The sequence below is a fragment of the Columba livia genome, chromosome 5 (genome assembly GCF_036013475.1).
Source record: "Columba livia isolate bColLiv1 breed racing homer chromosome 5, bColLiv1.pat.W.v2, whole genome shotgun sequence".
NCBI lineage: Eukaryota > Metazoa > Chordata > Aves > Columbiformes > Columbidae > Columba > Columba livia.
In genome coordinates, this window is record NC_088606.1 from 9,424,444 (window position 1) to 9,448,926 (window position 24,483).

A 24,483-nucleotide genomic window follows, 5' to 3' on the forward strand; every position below is an offset into this window, starting at 1 on the left:
GTGGCTGTGAGGAAGGTACACCCCTGAGCAGGAGCACAGTGGCCAGCTTCAAATGCCTTCACCCCGCCACGGGAAGAAGCAGGTTTATAGTTTGGCATGGGAGGCAGTGGTACCACAGGCACCAGGTTCTTCTTGGGTGCCCCTGTGGAGGATCAACCACCCAGCTGATCACAGCAGGTTTGCTGGATGCCTGATGGACTTGCTCAGTACATCTTCCTGGTGGTATAACCACATGGCTTGTTGAATACTGAAAAAAGAGTGGTACTGCTGGGCTGATTGAGACAAAGAGATGGGAGTGCCCTTCCCTCTGGTGGGACATCCCTCGTGCCACTTCTGCTCATCCAGCCACCTCCGTTGGCCAAATGTTGGCTGCATCTGCTGCTCCCACATCCCTGTGACCTCCATAACCCTGCATTTGCTTTAAGTGGATGTTTCTTTTGTGTTGTCTCATGCCAACATGCTGATTTCCAGGGAAAACCTCCCCATCAGGAGGATATTTAAGGGAGATGTTTACTTTCAGAAACAATAAAACAAAATTTTCAGTGCTACAAAGGGACAGAGGTCTGCCCTGGATCTCCTGAAGTACTAGGATTCTACAAATCCTGCAAATTGCCTGCTACAGAGCAATTGTCACACTGGAGCAAAGTAAAGACCAAAGGGGTTTTAGATGCTCTGTCTCTCCTGGCTCTGCCCCAAGGCTGTCTTTCAGAAGTCGATTTCAGCCTTTATTTTCAATTATTCTCTGATAAAATTTGAAAGAATGAGGAAAAAGTTTAACTTTTTTTCCCCTGAATGAAAATGAGTAATTTCTTCACAGGGGCATACCCAATAAATCATCGGTGCTCACTCTGACATCAGGATATATGGCACCCTGTGATGGGTCAGTTATAAATGGCCCATCAGAAGAATCTATTTTACATGGGGTGAAATCAGAAATAATTCAGAGTGGGTGACATGGCTTTGCTGAGAGGAAAATGAGATGTTAGAAATGTGCTAGCTGACAGAGAGCTGTTATCTGGAGGAAGGGGCTGAATCCAAAACAGTTCCTAAAAGCCCAGTTCTTCCCTGAGAGCCCTCCAGGTGCCTCCCAGCTCGCTGACAGCTTCACTGCTGCCCTTCACTGCTGCCCTGCTTGTCAGGAACATGTGTGTGTGTATGTTTCTGTGTGTGTGGCAAAGATGCATGTAACACAGCATCTGATGGCATCGCCCCCTTTACCAGCCTCACCACTGCTAAGCCTTGGTGCTGAGAGCAGGGAGGGGATGCTGGTGCTGCTCAGTGCCATTCCTCCAGCCAGTAGCGTCCTGGGGAGGACATCCCTGCACTGAAGTTTTGGACCATCAGTGATTACAGCAGGCAGGGAGTGTATAGAGAACCAGCACACAGATGGGCATCACTCTAGGGGTACCACGGGCATCGCTGCTTCCTCAAGAGCTCACAGTGTGCAGGAGGTGGGGGAGCAAGGTGCAGCCCAGTGTGTGGCAGTCTCAAGGAGGCGGCAGGGGAAGATTTGCACAATCTGAGAGAATACATGCACAGAGCATGGCTTTGCAAAAAGGTGTTCATGCTTTACCCCCCCTCAAAACATAACAGGATGGAAAAAGCAAAGCAAACAAACGAAGCACACCACAGAGCGCTGCAGGCACAAACTCCAGGGCAGAAAGGGAGAAAACAAGCCTGCAGTACCATGTCCCTGCCTGAGGAAACTCCCCCCGGCATATGTGGTGTAGGGAGTGAGAAAAGCAGGCGATGCACAACACCAGTGATGGCTGACACAAATCGGGAGCTGTCAGAGCTGAGGTCGAGCAACCCCGGGATGAGTCCCTTGCTCAGTTGGGGATGGTCTTCAAAACCCTGCCCCTGCACAAGGGTTGTGTTGGTTGCTGCAAACTGGAGCTCTGCCCCAACCCACAGGGTGCAGGCAACACCCACAAATGGGGTCTGCCAGCCCCCCAAAAAACTTAGGGCCCCAGAGCAGCAGCCACATGACCTCCCTCTACCCATAGGCTGTTTTCAGCAGCAGCCACATGACCTCCCTCTACCCATAGGCTGTTTTCTACACCCAGTGCTGCAAATGACACTTCTGTCCCCAGAATTACACAGGTAAAACTCTTTATCTTGGGACTGGGAGTTTCCAGTGCAGTGTCTTGGAGCAATGACTTTGCAGCACTTCTGCCCAGTTACCCAGCACCACAACCAGCACTTCTGGCCATCCAGCTCCTCAAAGCGATATGCAGGTAGCTGGAAAGAAATCAACAATTTCAAGACAGGAGATGTACAAACAGATTATAAGAAAGCCACGCAAGCACACACTGGCACTGGCTTCTGTAAAAGTGGTGAGACCTTATACATCTTGTTGTGTGAGCACTGCTTTTGATAGGGTTCTAATTAGGAATTTTTATTCAGTGTTGACTCTCTTCTATCAAGTCCTTGTCTGCATGAGGTTCTTCTAGGCACAGTAAAATGAGATTCATACTACCACAGTTTTGCTCCTCCAGGCATTTTCACTTCGCTTCTCCCCTCTGCAGATGAAAAGCAACACAGTAATGAGCAGCATTTTTGTAGAATATACTGCCCCCAGACACAAACTGCATTCACAATTACTTCTCCCTATGGGGAAAATAAGACAACTGAGGACATAATGATAACAGCACCTTAACTTTGCAAGGCTGCTGCGATCTGGGAGGATCTCACACAGTTCCAGAAAATCTGATCCTGAAGCAATAAATCATTGGACTCAGCATTTCCAGGAATTTTATTTTATCTTTTTTTTTAATACAAACAATGGTCATACATGGACAAAGCCCAAGAGGTTCTGGCTGTCATCCGTCTCTCAATACAGCTGTGCATAAAAAGGGTGAGAGAGTATGAAAAATGCCCGTGGATTACCATATATCCAAACAGTCTGGATTTTCCTTAAAAACTGGGTCCCTTTCTTGCATTTCCTAAATCATGGCAATCTGCTGTTGACTAGCAAGAGGTGTGCAGGTAGAGAGTGTGGCCATTACGTGGGTGAAGTTGTGATTCAAGCAGAGTAAGTGGGGCTGATCATAGCCCATAGAACTGGAATAAAACTGTTTTGTTTCCTCTGTGGCTGCGAGAAACTGGAGTTATACCCGTCTAGCTGTGGGGAGACCTGGGTGCCCGTCTCTGCTCCTGGAAAACCCTTATCCCAAGTATCCTATAGCTTGCAGTCAAGGAATTACCCTGCTGCAGAGATGTTTGCCTTGTACCATGTGGTGAAGGGCTTTGTCTATGTGCCTTCTGTATTGAGAACTACAAGCTCTTTGAGAGCAGCTGGTGCCCATCCTTCTAACTTCTTGTTTTCAGGGCATAGACAGACCTGCACAAACCCAGAAAGAAACAGATGTGATGGTGGGGAATGGGGTAAGCAAGAGCTGAATGTCAGTGGCATTGCACTTTTGAACGTGCCTCAATTTCCGTTATGAACCTAGCTTAAAGACAAGTGATAACAAACAGGTGCTTTGCAGTCAGATGAGACAAGCTCAGTGCCCAGGCTATGCCCATGGTAGTAGTTTTAGCTGTAGTCATGCAGGAAACATCTTAGCCTGAACTACATACAGCCCTTAGCAGGACACTGACTGTGTCTTGCATTTTTAAGAGTGAGCTGTAAAGAGTGGTAGAGTGATTAAAAATATATATATATATATAAAAAAAAATAGGAAGTCTGGCTCTCCTTATGTAATAAATATATCGAGCCTGTGTGTCAACAATATACTTCACACCAATAGGAGCTTCTGACCAGCGATTGACTCATGACAGGACACGCTGGCAGAGATGCAGAGATGCTGTATACAAATTCTGCCATCAGCAAAGCTCTGGGGGCTTTCTTTGCTCTCACACCATGTTGGTGGAAAATTTTCCTGGCTCAGGGATGGAAATCGAAGTGAGAAGGAAAAAATCAATCAATCAAACAAACAAACAGTAAGGCAGAGCAATTTTGCTCATAAGCAGCAAGAAGGTGGTTTCAGAGGCCTGACTGTAAAAGTCTTCCCAAAATCTTCTTTCATGAGCTCTCCGATCTCCCCTCCGCTGTCTGGCTCACAGACACTTTGCTGGCTCGGTAATGAGCTGTTATAAGTGAGACTCCTGTAAATCAGATGACTCTGTAGTCATTCGATGCTTATATTTGGCGTGCTGAGTCATAAGGACGGGGGTTACATCATGTCAAGTTAACCATGAAAACTGAATTACAGATGGAACAGCCAACGCTGGGGTGTGGAGGAGCTGGGCAGCCGTGGTCCTGCCCTTGCCCAGCCGTGCTCACCATTCCTGGGGTTCTGTCCCCAATCCTTGTTCCTGGCATGAGTCTTCTTCCTCTGGCAGGAATATCTCCAGCAAACACTACGTAGGACAGACCGCTACAAGACCCCAGATTACTGCTGGTCACACACCCAGGTTCAGAGCAGGGTCGGACAGGGTGTCCCAGCATGGTCTTACACAGAGGACACTGTATTTTATTTTAAAACAAAAAAAAAGCCAAATTATGTTGTTTTCCAGTGCAACATTCCCTCTTAACATCCTGTCCCTGACCCCGCCTGTTGGCTGTACACTTGCTTTCTTGAGCTACAGCTTAATCTCTGTGATCCCTCCTTTTCTGCACCTTCGTGCTCCCTGAGTTGTCCCCAGCCCTTTGTCCAGGGTCTTCTTGTCTTCATGCCCATGTGTTGCCTCTTATTTGGTGATAAATGCAAGGCAACTTTTAGACTTCCTAAAGATAGCACTAGAGAAGCCACAGTACCCTCTCTCAGCAACCCCTTTGGATAATTATAGTCACTGTTAATTACTGCCCTGTGCTGCAGCTGGATGTACCCCCTTCTCACATGGAGCTGTGGGATGTCTTTGTACCTTTGGCTGCTCAGAGTTCACAACAAACCCACATACGCAAGCAGAGTGTAAACCAGCCATATTATCACCTTCATTTTCCAGAGCGGTGGGGCAGCTTAGAAAAAAGAGCATTTCACTCTATTGTCTTAGAGTAGTCTTGCACCATACAATAACTCAAAACTCTGCAACCTGAAACCAGAACAAAAATCCCATAACCTCACAAAAAGCAGTGTTATGATAAAGTTATTGTGACATTCCCAGTGAAATATTTTCCAAGTTGTCTCTGACAGAACACTCTCAACTTTCAGTTTTTCCTTCCAATTGCAGAAGGCAAAGAAATCTCAGTGCATCTGCAGCAGGGGAAAAATGATGACTTTGGTGGTTTAGGAGTCAAGCTGCTCACCTAGAGAAGGGGCACTCTGCTCCAGAAAACCATTTCCTTATTTTATGTGTTAAATGTTTAATGCAAAATGCACAACAAGGTTTGGCAGCCACCTCCATACCCTGATCACTAAATCACAGCTGTATTTGCAGCAGCACTCTCTCTATCTGATCAGCGTCTAAGTTCCTTGCTGCACAGCAGGCGCGTTTTGAGCAAGAGTGATGGGAAGACCCACCAGCCCCCCCTGGACTGACTGGTTAACAAGCATGGATTTTAATCCCTTCACTCACCAAACCTGCCTCCCACACTTCTTGGACCAAAGCTCCAGTCTCCACATAATCACTGAAAAGGAGGATTCATTTGGAAAGAACAGAAGCAATGCTGGTGAGGTCTGTGAAAGGTGTTTGTTATGTCTACATCTGCCTTCAGGAAAGGGTCCTGGTTGGTGGATCCCAGCTGGGTGTAGGTGTCTCCTTGCAATCCCGAAAAGGATGCTGATCCCATAGGGGGACAAGTTTTCAGCTGTACTGGATGGTAATATCCCTGCGGCAATGTCAGCCACTGACAAGCAGTGTGAGGAAACCACTGCAGGTGGAAACCAGGAGATGGGCAGAGGCCAGGTGGACAGCAGACCCAGTCTGGCTGTTGGAAGGGTCTATATTCATAGGAGGGTGTTATTCTTTAGAGAGTCCCATTACCTCTGAGGGTACAGGAGTTGCCTTCCCTCTCGCCAGCAGCTTATTCCTCCTCCAGCCATACACATATTTCAGTTATGTGACCATTTTAGTGTTTGTAATCACATTTTGCTTACAAGCACAGTGTTTTCCTCTGAACATCAGTACAGGAGCATCATGCATTTGATTTTTGTTCCTATTCTCTGGAAAACAACACGGCCCACCATGCAGTGTCTGCCCAGCCAAGGAGGAGAAAAGCCACCTCTGCAAGCCCTCCTGTCTGGCTTGTGGCTTGTGCACCACGGCTCCTGTTACCAGCAGTGTGGGAACTGGTCCCAAACTTTCAGGGCAGGCGATGAGCAGCAGCTGCAGCTGACCGTGTGTCCATGTGTGCTGGCAGTGTGGCTGTCCCTCCCCGTGTCTCTGGCTGGAGCCGTAAATCTCTGCAGCAGCAGCTGAGTCAGTCTCACACTTTGCTTTCACAGAGGTACTGCATGTATGAAATAAACAGCAGCAGCCCTGCTGAAAGGCTTCTGCCTTACTGGGGACCAGGTTGAAAGCCCAGCAGGCAGCAAGATCTCTTTTCCTGTGCCTCTCCCTCCTCTGGGCTTGCTGTCCCTGCTCTCCTCTGTGAGTGAATAGGGGCGAAATTCCCACAGCCATGGCCAGTGCCCACCCCGCTCGGAGAGGGGATGCCTGAGCTGGGAGGAGCACAGCTCTCGCTGCCAGGGTAAGGGCTGTGTCTAACCTCCTTCAGGGCTGCAGGCTTTGGCATCTGTGCTTTTAAGCACAAAGAATAATCCTCTCCCCTCATCCCTGGGAAAGCCCCTGGGGAGAGAAGTGTTTTGCAAGCACATGAGATGCGGCAGCTCCACCCAGAGAGATCAGTGGACACGGCCCCAGAGCCAACCTGAGACTGGTCTACAGCACGAGTGAGCAGAAAGGTGAAATCTCTTGCACACGGGGAGCAGCTGCTGTGCTCACTGCAGACCAGACCTTGGTTCCTGGGAAGCTGAGAGGATCTTGTGCCCTGAATATCCCATCCTGTGTGAGTCACAGCTCTCCCCGCTGCCCTGCAAGCTCAACAGCAACAGCTCAGTCAGATGCTACAGGGGTTGCAACACCAAAACATTCCTGCAGCACCTCTCTGCTATCTGGGTCTAATAATAGCCTTGGGCACTGTCCCTCCTCTCTTCGCAAGCAAAGCTACCGTGCAGTATGAAAGTGCTCAGGTTTTTGGAGAAGAATACCATGCGCAACTCGATCTCCCGAGGATAAGTAATTATAATGTTGTCTGCTGGTGCCTGTGGGGACCAGCAATGCATTTCTTGGCAGCACTCACGTGCTGTTCGAGGCAGATTTCCTGCACAGATCCATGTGCTGGCTGTCAGCCACAAGTAGGATGGAGATGAATGTGCCCACTCAGGAAATGATAAAGGAACAGAGTGATTGTTTTTGTTTATGAAGCAGCATAATTTGGACAACTCTGAGACCCCTCCTCCAGAGGCAAAGGCAAAGCATGGAAATCCTGAGCAGCTCGTAACGCCATGCCACGTGTTGGGTCTCACCGAATGAGCAGCGTGCCTGATCTGGCTGCTGCCACAGTGGTAGCGGCATTCCAGAGCTGGCTGTGGGACAGAGCAGCCCCCTGCCCCTCTGCCACTCTCATCCCTGCCCAGGGTCCCATCTAGACCTGGCCACCAGTGAGGATTTGGTATCAGCACTATTAGCCACCCTTATGGAATCATGGAAGGACACCATCGTGGTGATGTTGTGTGTTCGGTGATCCCCAGTGGGAAGGACAGACCCCAGGTCTGTATTGGTTGAAGTTCCAATGCTGAGGACTCTCGTCACCTCAGAAGAGGAGTCCTGAGCACAAACGAGTTTTTGACCTGATACCTTAATCACCAGACAGTTTTATCTCACAGTAGCACTTGCTCTGGAAGCTATAACGAAGATTTACCTGAGGTGTTACAGATATTTCTATAATCCTCGATCACAGAGGATGTCTTCTAATTAACTCGGATGTTAACTTTCACCAGTTTTTTGTTCACTAGTCTATTAGTATTCTGACTTACTGGGTGCTTCTTGCCAGCTGATAGTCACAGGCTGAGAGTAAAGTGCACACACAGCATAACAAACCCATCATCCTTCCCTGCCTGGTCACTGAGGAATCACTGTGGCTGCACAAACTGTGCACTCAGGGAGCCAGCAGAAGAAGATGTCAGTCAGCTAACACTCAAAGAGCCTTAATTTGTTGTCATCTCCAGAGTGGTCTCTTTGGGAATCTGACTGACAGGGAAGGGAGATGCCCACAGGGATGGTGATCCACTTGTTATGAACTCATCTCTGTAGGAGTGAAAGTTTTTCCTTTACAAAGCCAGCCTTGGGGAACCAGGGGAATGATCTTGACATGGATAAAGCTGAGAGAAAGAGAGAGCAGATGCAACAAAGGCTCATGGTGTGATGAGCATTACACAAGTGTCATGTAAGCCTGCACTGGATAGAGAAGACCCATTAGCAAAGATGGACTGGATGGATCTCAGCACTGGGGAAAAACTGGGGCTAAAAGGCCTTTCTCATGTGGGAGATTCCTTTGCAGAAACGAGTAATGGATGAGCTTTACAAATCAGACATCTTCCAAGCCTGCAAGCTCTGGAGCGGGTCATCTGGCAACACAATATGAAGAAGAGATGCCCACTTGCCGAATCAAGTGGCTGAGACAGAAGGAGAGAAATGAGTTATCCTTATAATTGGACAAGCCAGAGTACTCAGTATTTCTTACAATAATGAAATTATTATATAGTTGACATTGATATATTTCACTCGGAAATATTCAGATACATTTTCATGAACCTTTTGAATTTTTTTTTAATAGACGACTAAGAGTGTTTCTGGGTAAAACATTGAGATATTACACCTGATTGTCTCAAACAAGAGGCCTGAAATTGATTATATTTTACTAGGAATATCTGTACTGCACTTTTGCATTAGTATAGTTTGATGACAGTGAAGGAGACTAAACCTGACTTAAGCCGTTTCCATGGTTTAGAGCAGTGAAATCTCTTCTATCCAAGCCTTGATCTCTGCCTAAAGGCTTATCAGGAGGACAATAAAACAGAAAGCAGAGCGGGGAGTATTATAAAGGGCACAAAGAGTAGTAGTAGAAAATTCTCCGAATGAGTAGAAATTCTCCAAAAAATAAAATAAAAAAAAGCTGAAGCACAGATGGCCCAGTTACCTCAGCAAAGCTGATATCCTTACAAATAATAACCATGAAAAGGATCAGTCTCTACAGGTCTTGCCCAGTCCTCTGTTAGCCTGAGTCAGATGCTGAACTGCATTGAAAAGTCCGGTATCCAAATTTCTCTGAACAGCTAGAGAAAAATCAGCAGTGTAAACATCTGGGCCAAATTTTCTTAGACCAGCTCCATTTTCATGCATCTGGACTGTGCCAGCTAAAGGCCAGTCCGCCTGGGCTCCTCCTGTTGCAGAAGGGCTGCAGCAGAAACCATGTGCTGTCTCGTGTGTTCACTTTGGATACTGCACGTACACAGCTCCAGCAGCTGAACAAATCATGGACATATATAAAAAGGAGGAATGGAGCAGGAAGGGGGAAACTGAGAAGGTCTTTTATTTTATTTCAGGCAAAATATTTTCATGGTTTGTATCTATTTTTTTCTGTACACATTTATTAGCTTTGTCTGCCTGTAGGAATAGTTTCAGGCAACCTCTAAGCTTTATTATTGGCTCTCTGTTCTTGTAGTATTGCTTAAAGCAGAAAGACTATAGGATGGCAGAAATTAATGAGACCCATTTGGCTCTAGTGAACTTTGTTGCCTTGCTTTCCATATTGCATTCATGCCAGAAAAGGTTTGTGCACCTGAGACAACTGCAGCTCCCTAAGCAGATTTTTACCTTGGGGATGTGTCTGGTTGGATGTTACTGGCAGAGGAGATTGTACAACTCAGCAGATCCCAAATAACAAAAGTCAGGTGGGAGAAGTCACTGAAACTTGTCCATGCCACATAGACTAAAACATCTGATTGTCTAGAAAGTTAAGTAGAACATCCTAGAAAAAAAAGCGCAGAGACAGATACAACTAGTAAGACAATAGGTAATTCAGTTGCAGGATGCTGCACGTTCTCAAACAGCTGAACTGGCCAGAGCATAAATCTAAGCAGAAGACATGTGGCAAATAAGAATGGGCACCCTTCAGGAGGCCATTGAAGTGGAGGGGGGAGGCTGGGGATGGTCTAGGTGGACCCTCTGTTGGACACGGCAGTGTGAACATGTTTCTCAGGACAATTCAGCTCCCCTCTGGCCCCAATAGACCTCAGTGGAAAAAACATTTTCCCTGTTTACCCATAGAGTGGCAGCACCATCTGACCAGTAAACAGTGACTGAAGATCAGTGCTAAAGAACAGAGGAACCCCAAAAAGGAAGGACGAAGGGAAGGAGTAGAGGAGGATCAGAGCCTTCACAAGAGCAAGGATATTAATTTGGCAGCCAGAGTGCAAATGCAGAGAGGAATGTAGGATTCAATGTTGGGAGATAGTTGTGCAACCTGGGCAGTTACAACATAGTGACAGTGGCATCCTGTCCCGTGAAAATGAAGGAGTTTCTCCCACTTCAGAAATGTACTGTTGCAGAGCAGCTGGAGGGCTGGAGAAGACAGTGCAAGTTTCACACAGCCGGGGCAACTGAGAACAGATGCTGGTGGCTGATCAGCCTTCCTACAGCTCCACGTTTCAAAGGTAATAGCTATGTTCCCCATGTTTTGCCCATGTATTTGAGGATCAGGGAGGCATTTGGCCCCATTAACCTTTCAGTGGTATGAAAGCTGCCAAGCAACAGGACAGCTGGAATTCTTCCTCTTGTACATACTGTTACTGACCTATGGCAAAGTCATCTGAACATGCTGCTGTGTGGAGAGGTGGTGAGGGCTGACCCAGCCAACACTTGGAGAAATTGCTCAGGATACCTCCAGGACGTAGATTTCTAGACCGAACTCTCCGGTAGTATTTATATTTTTTTCTGACGAGACTATGGTGTTACTGTGCAGCTGCAAATTGACCATCTGGGTGAGGAGATCAGGTGCACCACAGCTAACACCAGCCAGCAGCCAGTCTATGCCCTGCTCGTGCCCTGCCATTGTGCTCCTGCCCTACTCCTACAATGCCGAGGGAATGAGGTGTGCTGGGCCAGAGCAATAAATCTCGCTGGAAGAGCCTTACCCAAGAAACAAATTATATCACATGTTCAGAGAAGGAAATTTTTAACAAGAAGCCCGGTAACCAAATATAGAAAGAAGAGACACACAAGTGTCACAGAGACACCCTAAAGTCAGTTTTAGGTGGACAAGTTCCAAAACAGACTTTATTCTGGCCATAAAAGTGCAGCCAATAAACCAACTAAAAACAGGGTTTATACAATTAGTTAGCACTCTGACAACATAAAATACAGGTTTGAATACCAGTTGAGGAGATTATTGGGGTACAGCAAAATAAGAATAATGAGGATCCACATCATGAACACGTACACTCACAAGAAACAAAACAGAGTCCTCTGACTCCAGGGTACCCACAAGAAATAATCACTTGCCTGGGTTAGGTAAGGACTCATTCAAGGATATAGCCAGTAAATAACCACTCACCCAGACGAGGAGGTGAGGTGCTCTCAATCCTAGGAAGTCTCCTTAGATGGTGTCCCAGTCTAAGGAGAGGGGTCGAGTTCACAGACCCGCTGCTCTGAGAAGGCCACTCCAAATGGGGCCTTTGGTGGGAACCCTGTTTTATAGTCTGGTCAGATTTGGCTGTGGGCATTACAACATGGTCCAGAAGCTTTGCAGCTTCTCTGGGCACCTCCTCTGCTAACAACCCTGTCAATTGACTCAGGGTCCTGTTAAGGACACGCTCAATTGACTGAGGGTCCCACCCCTCCTGTCCCACCAGCTGGTGGAGGTGAAGTCACCCTGCCTCATAGTAGGGGAGGATGTGACGATCAACACCTTGGTACCACCCTAGGTGTGTACGTGGGGACAGGCACAGTGGGGCACAAAAAGTGCTAAAAGAGCCATCAGCTCTTGAAGGCTCCAGATCTCAGGGGGATCTGCAACTGCCACAACAAGCTCCTTTGAGGAGCTGACTTCACAGATACTTCAGTGTTTTGAAAAGTCAAAGTGAAATGGAAAGGGGAAATCAAAAGAAGTCGGAATGGATGTAGAAAAAATAAACATACAGCTCAGAAAAATTCCAATCTACCCGTTATTCAAATTGTCAAGATCTAGAACAGGTGTATTGACCCAACTTTAACAATGTAAAAGTGAAACCTCCCTGGTGAGGTTCAGTTGTCCAAATGTAGGCAAGTGATGCTGTCTGAGATTACCAGGGTATCCTGCCTTGCCTCATTTGGCCTCTCTGGAAGGGGACAGGTTTATCCTGGGTCCTTTGTTGGATCTGCCAGCCCCATGCAGATGTCTAGGGGCCCTAAGGTGGCTGGGTGGGCACCATGCACCCTTGCATATGCACGGAAACAAAGAAGATGGGCTGAACCCATCCTCGGGGCTCCTTGTGCAGGCATGGAGAGCTGTGTCTGTTCAACACCTGGCACTGGAGATAGGGGAGGAATCTCCCCTCAGAGGTGCATTTCTCTTTCCAGGCACTGTAAAAAGATCCTTGAAAATTAACTGACACTCTACATGCCACTCTTAGAAAACTAAAGACACTTAAGTTATTCCCTTCCTTAGTCACGCAAACATACTCCCCTCCAATAACTCACTTTTGGGTCTTTGTGGAGTCAGTGGGAAACAAAGGGTCCAGAAATAGCACACCACCACCCTCCTTCTGATAGGTAGTGACTTCGCCTCACTCTGGGACATTGCTCAGTTGGTGGCCAGCTCAGTCTGGTCTAGGGTACTAAAATCATGAAAAGCAGCAAAAGGATGCAGAGCAGCATGGCTGCACAGCAGATGGAAGCAGACTCCCCAGACAGGCATTTTCCCAATCCAACCCACTTGGCAGAGGGGCTGCTCTTCCCCCACCACAAGCCTTCTAGGGCATAAAATGACAGGAGAAAGGTCTGGCATTGTCTTTTTCATCTTATTCTTACTTGCAGCCTGCAAGGGAGAGTTAGCACATTGCAATTGCTTTTCCCTGTTCTTCTATTATCTGTCAATGTTTCCATGTCAGGTTTGCCCTGAGGCCATCAGTCCTAGCTGCCAGTCCTGAGGGCACCTCCAGCTGGCTAAACAGAATGAGCAATGGAGAGAGGATATTTTCAGAGAATGAGACATTTGGATTATGCAAAAGAAGGGCATGCTCAGAATACTTCAGCATTAGTTTTGTTCACAGGCTGAAAATGCTTGCAAAGAGCTGCAGAAAGGCTGGGAAGAGCCCAGGGAGGACAAGCCAAGCTCTGGCTCTGTGCAGATTCACTGATAGGTCTCTCTGTGTAGTTGTGCAGCTACAACAAACCAGCAGCAAAGCTCCAGGTAGCTGGCACGTGCAAACTAAACACGCTAGAGTCCACTAATTGCAGGTGTCTATGTGCTGTGCCATTTCCAAGTCTTGGTCCCTTCCACCAGCGCCTCAGACAACCCCATGTATCAGCAGCAACAGCCACTGTGGTGACATCTGGTCCAAAGGCAAAGAGCTGCTGATTTCTCGCCACTTCCTTCATGAAAGGGCTGTCACTTTTTCTTCATCTGCATTCAGGATGACTCTGCCTGATGGGGTGTATTCACAGAGCTTTCATAATGTCCTCAAGAAAAAATGCTTTCCAGCCCCTATGCTGCTCTTTATTCATATCTCCGGTTCTTCTGAGATAAGGAAGACATTGAACCAAACCCTCACCCTCTCAAAACAGACTTAGAACAGAACCCAGACCATCAGCATGCCAGGAGAGTGCTCCATGGACTGAGTGGCTGTGGTAAAAGCGGGTACCACCTTAAACCACTGCAGGTGGAAAAACCCAAACCTGCTAGTGTGGATGAAGCATGCTCCAAGGACACCTAAGAAAACATCTCTGGAGATCCAGTGGCTCAGCAGGCTCAGGAGTCTGGGTGGACTTAACTTCTGCCACAGGACAGCACAGGGCACATGAAGAACAGGTCCAATCTCTTGGGCAACAGAAATGAGGTACCTGCAGAGTGCATTTGTGTTCAGCATTAGACAGCAGCCTAAACAGGGAGCTGCAGTTCAGCACATTGCTGAACTAATTTCTGCACAAATCATGCTTCAGTCTCTGAAACCTCATTTGAATCTAGTGCTCAGTTATGGGTCACTTCTTGGTCTTGCCTTGCTTCTTCCTGTGCCACATGGTGACATATTGGTGCTTTCCTTATCCTGCAAACTTTCTATGCTCTGCAGGAATTCACTACCGATATCAGAAAGCTAACTAAGAAAAGATCTGCTGCAAGAAGAATTTGTCTTTGTAGGTACAAACACATGGCCGAAATGAGTAAATAAGGGGTATCTTCCAGCTGAGCTGTTCTTCTGTGAGTGTGTGTTTGTATGCATGTATGCTTGCATCTGCATTTTTACTCAAACTGTTATAATCTTTGCTAGATATTTTACTGTGTTCAACAGCATAATTTTAAAGGTCTGTCAACAGTGGAAAACAACGCATGTTTTTTATTCCTCTGCTGCACTAAGAATAATTCATTTGTCAGATGCCACACCTCTCTCCTGATCAGCTGGTTCTGCAAATAGAGAGAAACTACATCCTATGCAAACAGAGAATCCCTGAGTCACCTCTCAGTCTTCTGATTCATCTTCTCCATATTCAAGCAGTGACAAGCTGGGGGGCTTTGGACTGGCTCTGCTATTCAAGGATTTATGCCATCACACATAAGCAGCAGAATAAAAAGCTCAGGAATATAGTACTCTAGCAAAGTGTTTATCAACTGCCACTACTGCTCCTACCCAAGTGGTGCCCAAATAGGCTGTGCTGAGATGATGAATATCCCCTTTTCAAGTCCTGTTGAGGTCCAGATGGGTGTAAGTGACTCACACAAGCAGAGCAGTTGTGACCTTACACTGCCATCCTATAAAGAAGGCTGTGTCTGCCACAAACACTGGTCCAGCACACTGGCAGTTGTTTAATAGGGGATGGTGTATCTAACACAAACTTTGGCCTCATCTCCTGATCCTCTGCAGTAGCTCAACTCATCACGTACATCTACAGTCCCGCAGACACCTATGGTGGCCTTCCTCTCACCTAACTGTAGGTAACTGAAGTGTAGGTGTCCACATTTAAGCTTGTTATCTGGGCTCCCAGGGCAGTTCAAGGAGCCAAGGATCTACAGTCATGGAACCAAGACTGTAGGTTGCATGGTCCATACAGACAGTGAAGTGCACAGTCCCTTAACAGCCACATATGGTTGGATGACTATAGCCCTTTGACTACAATGGGATACAGAGTTTGAGCTTTTATTCTGTAGACATCTGAAACAATGAAAGTTGAGCCCTAGCCTCAGAAGTCCACAGGCCCTGCTTCTGGTAGGAGTTAAATCTCCCATGATCTTTGAGGCACCAAATCCCCGCAATCCTGGCTGGGCCCTGCTAACTGGTGTCACAGGGGTTATGCTTAGTAAAATGAGGTAAGGGATAGGTGTGACCTAAGCTGGAGGCCAGAAGCAGTACAGCCACATGTGTTGCCCTCCATGCCATAAATTCCAAGGAAGGCAACCCTTGCATGAAGCCTCAAAGTTCTTTCCTTTCCTGTGTTCCTTACCAATACCACTCCAATACTCAAAATCAGAAGACAGGGGTGATGGTATGGGCTAATTCCCTGCCTTTATAGCAGCACTTGCCTCCTGGCTCACACTGGTTTATCTCGTTTTCTGCTCAGCTCCCACTAGTGTCAGGGAAACCTGTCCCATTGATCTCCATGGGCAGTGGATTGGACCTAATGCACATTCTTGCACAGCAACTGTTTTTGGCCCCAAGGCTGGCTGCATGTGGAACGGGCAGCATGATTTCCACATTCTGCAAAAATTACTAATGCAAGGCATAGAGGAGCTTTTGGATTTCTTTGTCTGATATGCATTGCATAAATGTCTGGGCATTATCGTAAGTACAACACAGAAAAGCTACATATAATTTACATCTTGCTCTTTTTCATCCTTGATGGTGGTAAGTAGCTGCCCACAAACTGAAGTTCAGTTCCAGGATGTGTCCCAAGCCCCTTCCTTTGCTGGGTGTCCGGGATTTAAGACTGTGATTTTAAGCATTGACAGAACAGTGGGACCCCTTTTGCTGGCTTCAGGGGAGTTTGGATCTGGCCCTTCCTTGCAGGGAAGCAAAAATCCCAGGGTCTGTTCCCCCTTCTTGCACGCCTCTCTGCATTCTCCCAGGGAAGCATGCAGAAACCTGCCTTGCCATTTTTCAGTCCTGTTCTCCCCAGGGCTCTCCTGGCTCTCTCCATCACTGGGAGGATGCTCTGCTCTCTGTGTCAGCTTGCCCTCTTGACTGGAGCTTGGGGAGTGCAGCAGCCAATCGGGCAGCCAGGCAGCCCGGGCATCCTTCATCAGTCTCCTTAAGTATATTTGGGCTCTGCTAGGAGCATCCACATCACTCTCTTTCTCTGCAATGACCTGAAGCTCCAGCTCTGCAAGCAGTGATCAGCCAGGCATAATGCAATGCAGGGCAGCCCAGAATAATCTGGTTGGCATCCAAGGATGTATATTCACCGAGAGGCTAAGGGAGTGTGTCAGCATTTAGTTTCAGTCTAGCTGCACTTTTCCTGCAGCACAGAATCACAAAGTCTCCATCTTCTCCTCTGGACTGGGACTGGTTCTGCACTGGGATCCTCTGAAAAGACAAAGTTTTCCTCTCTTGTTATTGCTGTACCACCATAAACTACCAAGATGTGTGACTGCTTTCATCTAGTTCTTCCTAACTGGCCAGGATCTCCAGCCAGTGGTGGGCTTACATTTTCTATACTTTTCTGTATTCTGCTTCTGCTTTTCTGTGCTCTGCTCGCTGCGATCCAACCTCCGAGGCAAACCCTGCAGCTTCTAGGGTGTGGCTTTCTCTGATGCTGCATGAATCAGATAAGGAAAAATAGAGTTAAGAAAAGCTTGTCGTTACCTCCTCTAAACTTTCCTAGGTGCCTGCATTGTGTTGAAGCTAAGCTTAAGGAAGCCTTTGACTTTGTATACAAATTAAATTCAATTGTGTCTCAATTAACTGTTTCAGGTTGCATGCCTTAATTCACACGCTTGCCCTTCATTTCTCACAGTGATTGGGAAGTGACTAGCAGGATGCAGTGCATGAAACAATCTACCCGGCATTTACAATAGCTAAAATCTGTGCTGTGTAGTGAACGTTCACCGTGTCCTGTGCTCTGTATTTGATCTGTTGACTGAACAATACAGCACTCTGGAAGAAGGTTTTTTTTCCCCGTGTTTCCCTACTGCAGAGCAGAAGGAAATCAGCAATTTAACCTCTTTTTTTAAAAAAGGGGAAAATATACATATTTTAATATAAAATAGTGCTGAAGCAGAACAGTGATGATTGGAGGAATGAGTCAAAAGAGTAATGAAAACCAGCTCTTAGTTGGCAGAAGCATATCAATAAATTACAAATCTGCTATTTAGTTTATGCACAGATTAGTCGGTTTTAAAATAAGCAACTAGTAGTCATAAGGTTGTGTCTATAAAAATGCCAAGATTCTGAAATTTCTACAGTATTTTTTTTCCCTAAAATACACAAATTCTATGTTTATCTACATTCTACAATAAATTTACTCACTATTTATTCTGGTAGAAGAAATTATAATCTACAAAACACAGTCTGTAAACATTTTGATATCCTAAAACTTGAGAGATTTTTAAAAAATATGCCTGATTATTTCTGCTTTTCTTTTGTAAATAGTTACGGATTATATTTTCCACAACAATGGGAAGTCAGACACTACTTTTCAGACTCCCAGTCATACAAAGTAGCATCTTATTGCTTAAGTTGCCTTGCTGAAATCAGAGACAACTCCAGGAATAAGTCACTTCTCTCTATCCAATGAAAAGTTACAGTCCAACCCTCTGCTCATTACCTGGTGTTTAGATTAAGTAATTGAATTGATATAAGGTTATGGTAAATATTTTAGGACTACACCCAGATAGTAATTTAAAATGATTTACTCAAAATATATTCAATATAAGTTTGGGGGGACAGAATGTATTTAATAAATATGAGTTTTCAGTAGTATGATTCTCCTAACATTTGCCTGCCTGCACGGGTTTACTTGTTTAGCAAACAAACTAATTTTATGTCTCTGAGATTTTCAACATCGGTGACATAGTTGGGACTTCTAGGTGCTACCTAACAGAAACAAATAAAAACACAGCACTAACAGAACACTTCACACAGCCACCCTCCACACTTTCCCAGCTCTTTAGCATCTTTGATTTTCTTTTTTTCCCTAAGGAAACAAAATTCTACCATGCCAGGAGCACGGGTGGTTATCTCTCTGGTACCTGTTTTATGGTGGTGTGAGAGGATGCTGCGCTGGATCATGGGTGGGGGCAGCATCTCCTGCACCAGGTCATGTCACAGCACCAACCAGACCTGGTTCTTGACCCGGGAGGTGCAGAGCAGGAGCGGGGCTGTGACAACGACAAGAAGATCGGTGCTGGGAAAGTACATGGCAGGGAAAGCCAGTTGCATGTCAAACTTGACTGGCATCTGTTTTCCAAACAGTTATTGCTGATGTTTCTTGACAACGCGTTATCATCCGCAGAGGTCAGGGCGCGGCAGGGAAAAGCAGGTCTGTTTTTCTCAGACAGGTAGGCTGGCTGGCTGCCCGGGGTGTGTGATGTGTGTTTGAGACAGCCTGCCAAGCACAGGAGCAAGAGAGGAGGAATATCAGCACGGTGATGAGGCAGGCTCATCCGAAAAAGGGTGGGGAAACCACACGATGAATCCCACATCAAGAAGTGCAAATTAAATACCCTGTTTCCTCCACAGCATGGAAGGAAAACTTGTTAAAAATAGGTTTGTTTCGTAAGATGCTGTCTCTGCTGCTTATATTTATCTGCCCTTGCTTTAGCTGACTGTCATGATGACACAGCTGAGAAACAGATAAACAAAGATTTGCCAGTTTTCTTCGTTAGACAGGCAAGCACAAGCATGCACTCTGATCTGGCATCTGGAGGATGCTGGGAGCATTTTGCAGTTGTTGATGAACACCAATACAATGTTTTTTATGGATTATTTTTGAGTCAGAACAACAAATAAGTAGAAGGGAATGTCTGCATCAGCAAACTGCGGCAATTGGCCAAATCCTAAAATAAAAAAGGTCTTTCTAGCATAGAATTTTTATAAACCTGTTCTTTACCTTGTTTGGGGTGTGATCTGAATCCACAGAAATTGATGGCAGTCTTTAAAAGACCCTCTTCAGTAAGACGCTTGAGCAAGTTTGTATGGCCTCCTGATTGCCACAGAATTGGAGTACAGGGTCAAAGCAAAATGTCTATTTTAGGACTTTGCAGAATGGGCACTTGAACTTCAAGGTTGTTGCTTCTCAGGTGCTGTGTTCATCTTTGCACTGTGTGAGTATAGAATCATAGAGCCATAGAATGTCCTGAGCTGGAGGGGACCCACAAGGATAGTGAAATAACACACAAGTGGGTTCCTGAGATCAGCCAGAGCTGTGAAAATCTGTAGGCAGGACTCCATTGCAAGTTGTGATGACCAAAAGCCACTAAAAACACAGTGACATCCCTTCTCCTCCATTCTTATCTGTGATGCCAAAGGCACGGCGAAGGTTGGGTGTCCATTCTGTCTTGCGAGCTGCTGAGCATGGCCCACAAATTTTGTGGATCTAAAACAAAATGCCAGCTGAGCTACATTTTTTCTTTGAAATATTTTCTTGATCTGTTTGTCTACGAGCTGCAACAGCATCTATTCCAGCCCCATTATGAGACAGAGATAAACAAAAGCCAGACTCCAAGCTCGGGTGAGGAACACCCTCCTCGACTCCCAGGAGAGGCTCTGACCTGACATGCCAGCATATTTCATTTTCCCTCCTTTTACTTCTCTCAGGGAATATGATGCTAAAATGACACAAGCCAGTTTGGTTTTGGCAGACACGTCAGAGTGTCACACTCACTGTCCAGTAATGTTTCCCAAATAGATGCTACTTCTACCCATGGTAACACCAAAATAACTGTGGTGCCAGCACACACTGAAAGGGAATCTGATTCATCTGGCTCTGGCAGAGAGCTCCCTGCCAGCACCCTGAGTCAGGCTCAGTAAATTGCATCCCTCTGGCTTCTCTCCCTTCTCCTTCCGGAGTTTTTATTTTTGGTTGATACTTTCACACTTCTATTTCCAATGGGTACGCACTGGCCCTTTGGTGACATACGAGTGCCAAGCAGAAAAGAAACATCAGTATGACAGAGTCCCACAGGCCACAAGGGTTTCTTTGTCCATCCACTGTGCAATAAAGTGTATTGCTGTTCTCCATCTAACTTCAAGAACTGAGGATGATATGTACCCATTAGAGGCATAGCACATTATGTTTGCCACAGTTTCTTATTCATAAGAGGAATGGACATGCCCTAGGAGCAAACCAAAACCAGCTGAGAAATGTGATTTTTTTCTTTACTGCTGCATTTCAAAACTTCAAGGAGGAGGAAGAATTAACAGAGATCTCAAGTCAGCTTTGGTAGAGCGTTCCTCCCTGAGCAATTTGGACTCATGATGCGTTTGCTCAGTGATTCACGTGCTGTCTGTTTCTGTCCAAGCCACTCTGACTGCAACAGCCTCTCTTTTCAGGGCCATTGTGGCTGTGCGAGAGGTGGAGGAATGCAAAGCAAAGGCCGGGGAGAACCCCCGCCAGTGAGGACCCTGGGGCTGCTGTTGTTGCTGCTCGCTCTGGTGAGGTCTGCTGCTGCTGGAGATTAATGACACCCTCGGTTCGATGAGGAGACTCACTGCCAAGACAAACAATCAACCAAACACCCAGGCTGGGCTTGGCTGTATAGAGGAGTGGCTGCAAAATAAAACAGGATCTGTGCTTGCAGCACATGTGGTCACCCAGCACTGGTGTCCTGTGCAGATGGACCTCACAGGTCCTGGGGGCACAGCACTGTGCACCCTCATCCAGGTCACAACCCAGTCCCCAGAGCGTCCTTCCTATAGCATCTGCCAGCACAGCCACCATGGGTAACCCAAACCTGTGGGATGCTCAGGGCTGCATTATTTAGCAGTGGGATATCCGCATGGGTTTTTGGTTGGCAGCGAGGTTGCAGGAGGGTTGTTTTCACCCTGATCTGACTTAGGGTGCACCTTTGGGGATGATGTGGCAGTGAGGAGGTGCAGGAGAGGGGATAATGAAGAGCTAAGGCCCGTGATGCTGTCAAAAAAAAGGCGCACAGAGCTGGTCTTCTCTATCAGGGAGCTTCCTCCACTCTGGCTGGCCCATGCTAGAACCCGTTCATCTGGGGAAATTTAGGCCACCAATCTATCAGACACCAAGGATAGCCATCTCTCAAAGACACATCCCTGCCTTTATGTCAACACAGACATATAGATAATTGTATTAGGTTATGAGACACAGATGAGTTTTAAAATGCCTACAAGATCTTTAACCCTATGTATTTATTAGTAGTAGATACTACTGCTAAATAATAGTACCTATGTACCAAAACCTACCAGCCTAACACCATCGTTTTGTGTTGAAGTATCTTTGGGGCCATAAGGGTTGCACAAGCATAACTTTTCATTCTGGTTTCTCCATTTGTTTGTTCCGCTACTAACTCTGCCAGCCTATGTGCCTGCACAGAGCTCTGCCATGCAGATACCAGCCATGTCTGAGGTTGGAGTAATTAGTCCTGGCTGGGTTTGTGAGGTTTTCTTTAGCACAATTGCACCATTAGATTTCTATCAGTGTGAGTTCCTCTGTCAGAATAGGCTGGAAAAAAAGATGTTCAGTTAATAAAACCACTGTGGGAGAAATATCAGTAATCTTATGCTGGTAAATTAATTGTAAATTATAGCATGGACTCTTATCTGCATTTAATGCTGTGTTCATAAAATACACAAGAGAGAAGAAACAGAACTGCTTCATCTGTCTTTCACCACTACATGGCTTTCTATCTCATCTCAACACAAACTTTTTTTAACAAAACACACAGCTGGGATGAACTGGCAGATTAGCCCAGTGTGACAGATGACGAACACCTATGCACCAAGAAAATAAGGGGAAACAGCCCTATGACCTTCACCCTTTTCTTAGGGGACAGAAGGCAGATGCACTGCATAATCTGGGAAGTTTTCCAAATTCGCTCTCTATTTTGTTTTAAAGTTCATGACACACAGCATGAGGCAGAATACTTTGAGCAACTGTGGCATCACACATTCAGGAGAGGTGCTGTGAATGTGGATGAATACTGAACAGATCATGCTCCCTACAGTTTTGTTTTCCAAGTTTGACAGTACTAAAGCAGTTCTCAGTTTGGACTGATGATCAAGACCAGTAAATCCCTCTGGGGCTCAGCAGTAACGTGAAAGGACTAAATGAACCTCAGCTTCCCAAGGGATCAGGAAGCTGCTGCCATGGGTTGGAAGCGGAATTGTGGTAGCCCCCAGTGAAGCCAATGCTGCATGGAATGGTTTGTCCCAGACATTCACATTCGAGTTTCCTCTGCCCCTATTTAACAAAACAACATGAAATAATTCTTTCACTAACCCCAAATTCAATACAACTGTTCTGCGGAAAAGACCCAGAGATTCTGTGCCACCTATTTTCCCTGTGGGATCAATGTTCTAGCAGGACTGGGACAAGAGATGGCGACTCTTGTCTTGACTCCTGTCACTGACTGTGAGCTAATAAAATAAACTGTGGATTTTACCACAAAGCCAGGTTGGACCCTTGATAAGTGCCTTTGAGACCATCGCTCCCTGAAAAATTAACACCCTCACCTCACCCTGAAAATTAACACCCCTCTCTTTATTTGGCTCCTATATTTAATTAATAGCTGTAAAGCATCTGGAGAAGGTTGAAGCAGGCAAATTATGCAACTTAACTCTAAGTCTGATGATTAGTATCACCATTCCCAGACAACAGTCTCTCTTTGATATTGGGAGCAACAGAGAGAAAGATGCTGATGACAGTGACATTGGTTTTGGCTCTAGTTGTTGTAACATACAGTCATCTCATATCTTATAATCCAAATGACACCAGTAGATTTGTTCTAGATTCACACTAGTGTAACTGGAAAAGGTAGTTGCTAGTTTTAGTAAATGGGAGTTAGAGCAATGACTAGGAAAACAAAAAGCATTGAAACAGGAGGTATGGAAAAAGGTGAGTCTCAGCAGCAAGGTGTGAAGAAGCTGGATCTCAGACTGTTGTGAAGGACAGAGCAAATGGTTCTCTGGCTCAACAGTCAGATTTTCTGATCCTTTACCAGTTACTCTCTGTATTACAGAGAAGGGCCAACGACCTGATGAGAAGAGATAAGCAGGGCTGGACTCCAGTCCCAACACAGATGAGGAGGAGCAGGCGAAAAATACGAGACTTGGAGAGCCACGCAAACCCCGCATCACCAGAAAGGCAGCAGTAGCGTTAAAGGGGAGAAAGAAGAAAACAGCCTAGAAAAGCTTTGCCATGAATGATCATGAAATGATGTGTCAAGCAACCTATAAACAATGTCAGAGAGAAGCTAAATAACAAAACTTTTCTTGTCTCCCTCCCTTTCTGTCCTGTCTTAATCCAGAGTGACCTTAGCAAAACGGCACAAGAATAGTTAGGCTCCACCTAATTCGGTCTAAAGATAACTTACCTCCTTCCTACCCTGTTTCCATTTCTTTGCTTGACTCTTGCCATGTTTGTCTGTTACACTCCAATCTCTGTCCTGTGTCACAGGAGGACTGAGTAGGGGAAGGAGAAATGTTAACCTTTTCCTTGATAAGCAGAAAACAACTGATATGAGGGGAAGCAGGGTGCCTTTGCTTGGCCACTGAATTAGGCAAGCAGAGGAAAAGCTGCCATTTGCATGCCACTATCCTAATTTCACAAGGGAAGAAATTCATTACAGAGAATATGCTCCTTGCCACCATCAATCCTGCAATTTAGCTGAACTTTAGCAAAATATTTGCTGGGTTATGTAATAGAGATGGATTACAACAGCCTGCCACGTGGCTGAAAACTGCAGTTTTAACTCCTGGACAGACTGCCTTGTGATAGGTAAAGATCAGCAACACCATGGGGATGTGAAAATAGTCCACCTTGGAAAAACCTCTAAAACACAATTTGAGGGTTCATCTGGTAGGACTACTGCAAACACATTAGGCCACTTTTCTTCCTGATCTTCTTCAGTGTATGAAATCCTTCTGTCTATCTCCTCACCTCTCCTCCCAAGCAGTCTTAGAGCAGTTCCTCCCATTCCCCAGGTGCCTCTTGCTCAGGCTTCCCACCCTTCCTGGCTGCTGAGGACCCCTTGGAGATGTTCCCTGACAGCCAATGGATGCTCAGTGTCATCCTGTCTTTATGTTACAGCCATCCTTCTGCAACTGCGGGTGTTAATTACCTCACTATTTCCTTAATTCAGTGATCTGTGCCAGGCCTAGGAGC

The 24,483-nt window shown here is 46.1% G+C and overlaps 1 protein-coding gene and 1 long non-coding RNA gene across 2 annotated transcripts in view; one reads left to right on the forward strand and one right to left on the reverse strand.

Moving 5' to 3' along the window:
* Window positions 1-262: 262 nt before the first annotated feature.
* LOC135579524 (uncharacterized) lies at window positions 263-23,864 on the reverse strand. The gene is made up of 3 exons (XR_010472726.1): window positions 23,693-23,864; window positions 16,840-16,947; window positions 263-16,718 (listed from the first exon to the last, which is right to left on the reverse strand). It is a non-coding gene; the product is annotated as an uncharacterized LOC135579524 (long non-coding RNA).
* AHNAK2 (AHNAK nucleoprotein 2) overlaps window positions 16,760-24,483 on the forward strand; it is a 77,103-nt gene continuing 69,379 nt past the window's right edge. Inside the window, exon 1 of the mRNA XM_065063306.1 lies at window positions 16,760-16,829. Within this exon, the coding sequence (XP_064919378.1) occupies window positions 16,775-16,829 (55 nt within the window). The 5' untranslated portion in view covers window positions 16,760-16,774. The remainder of the gene's footprint in view (window positions 16,830-24,483) is intronic.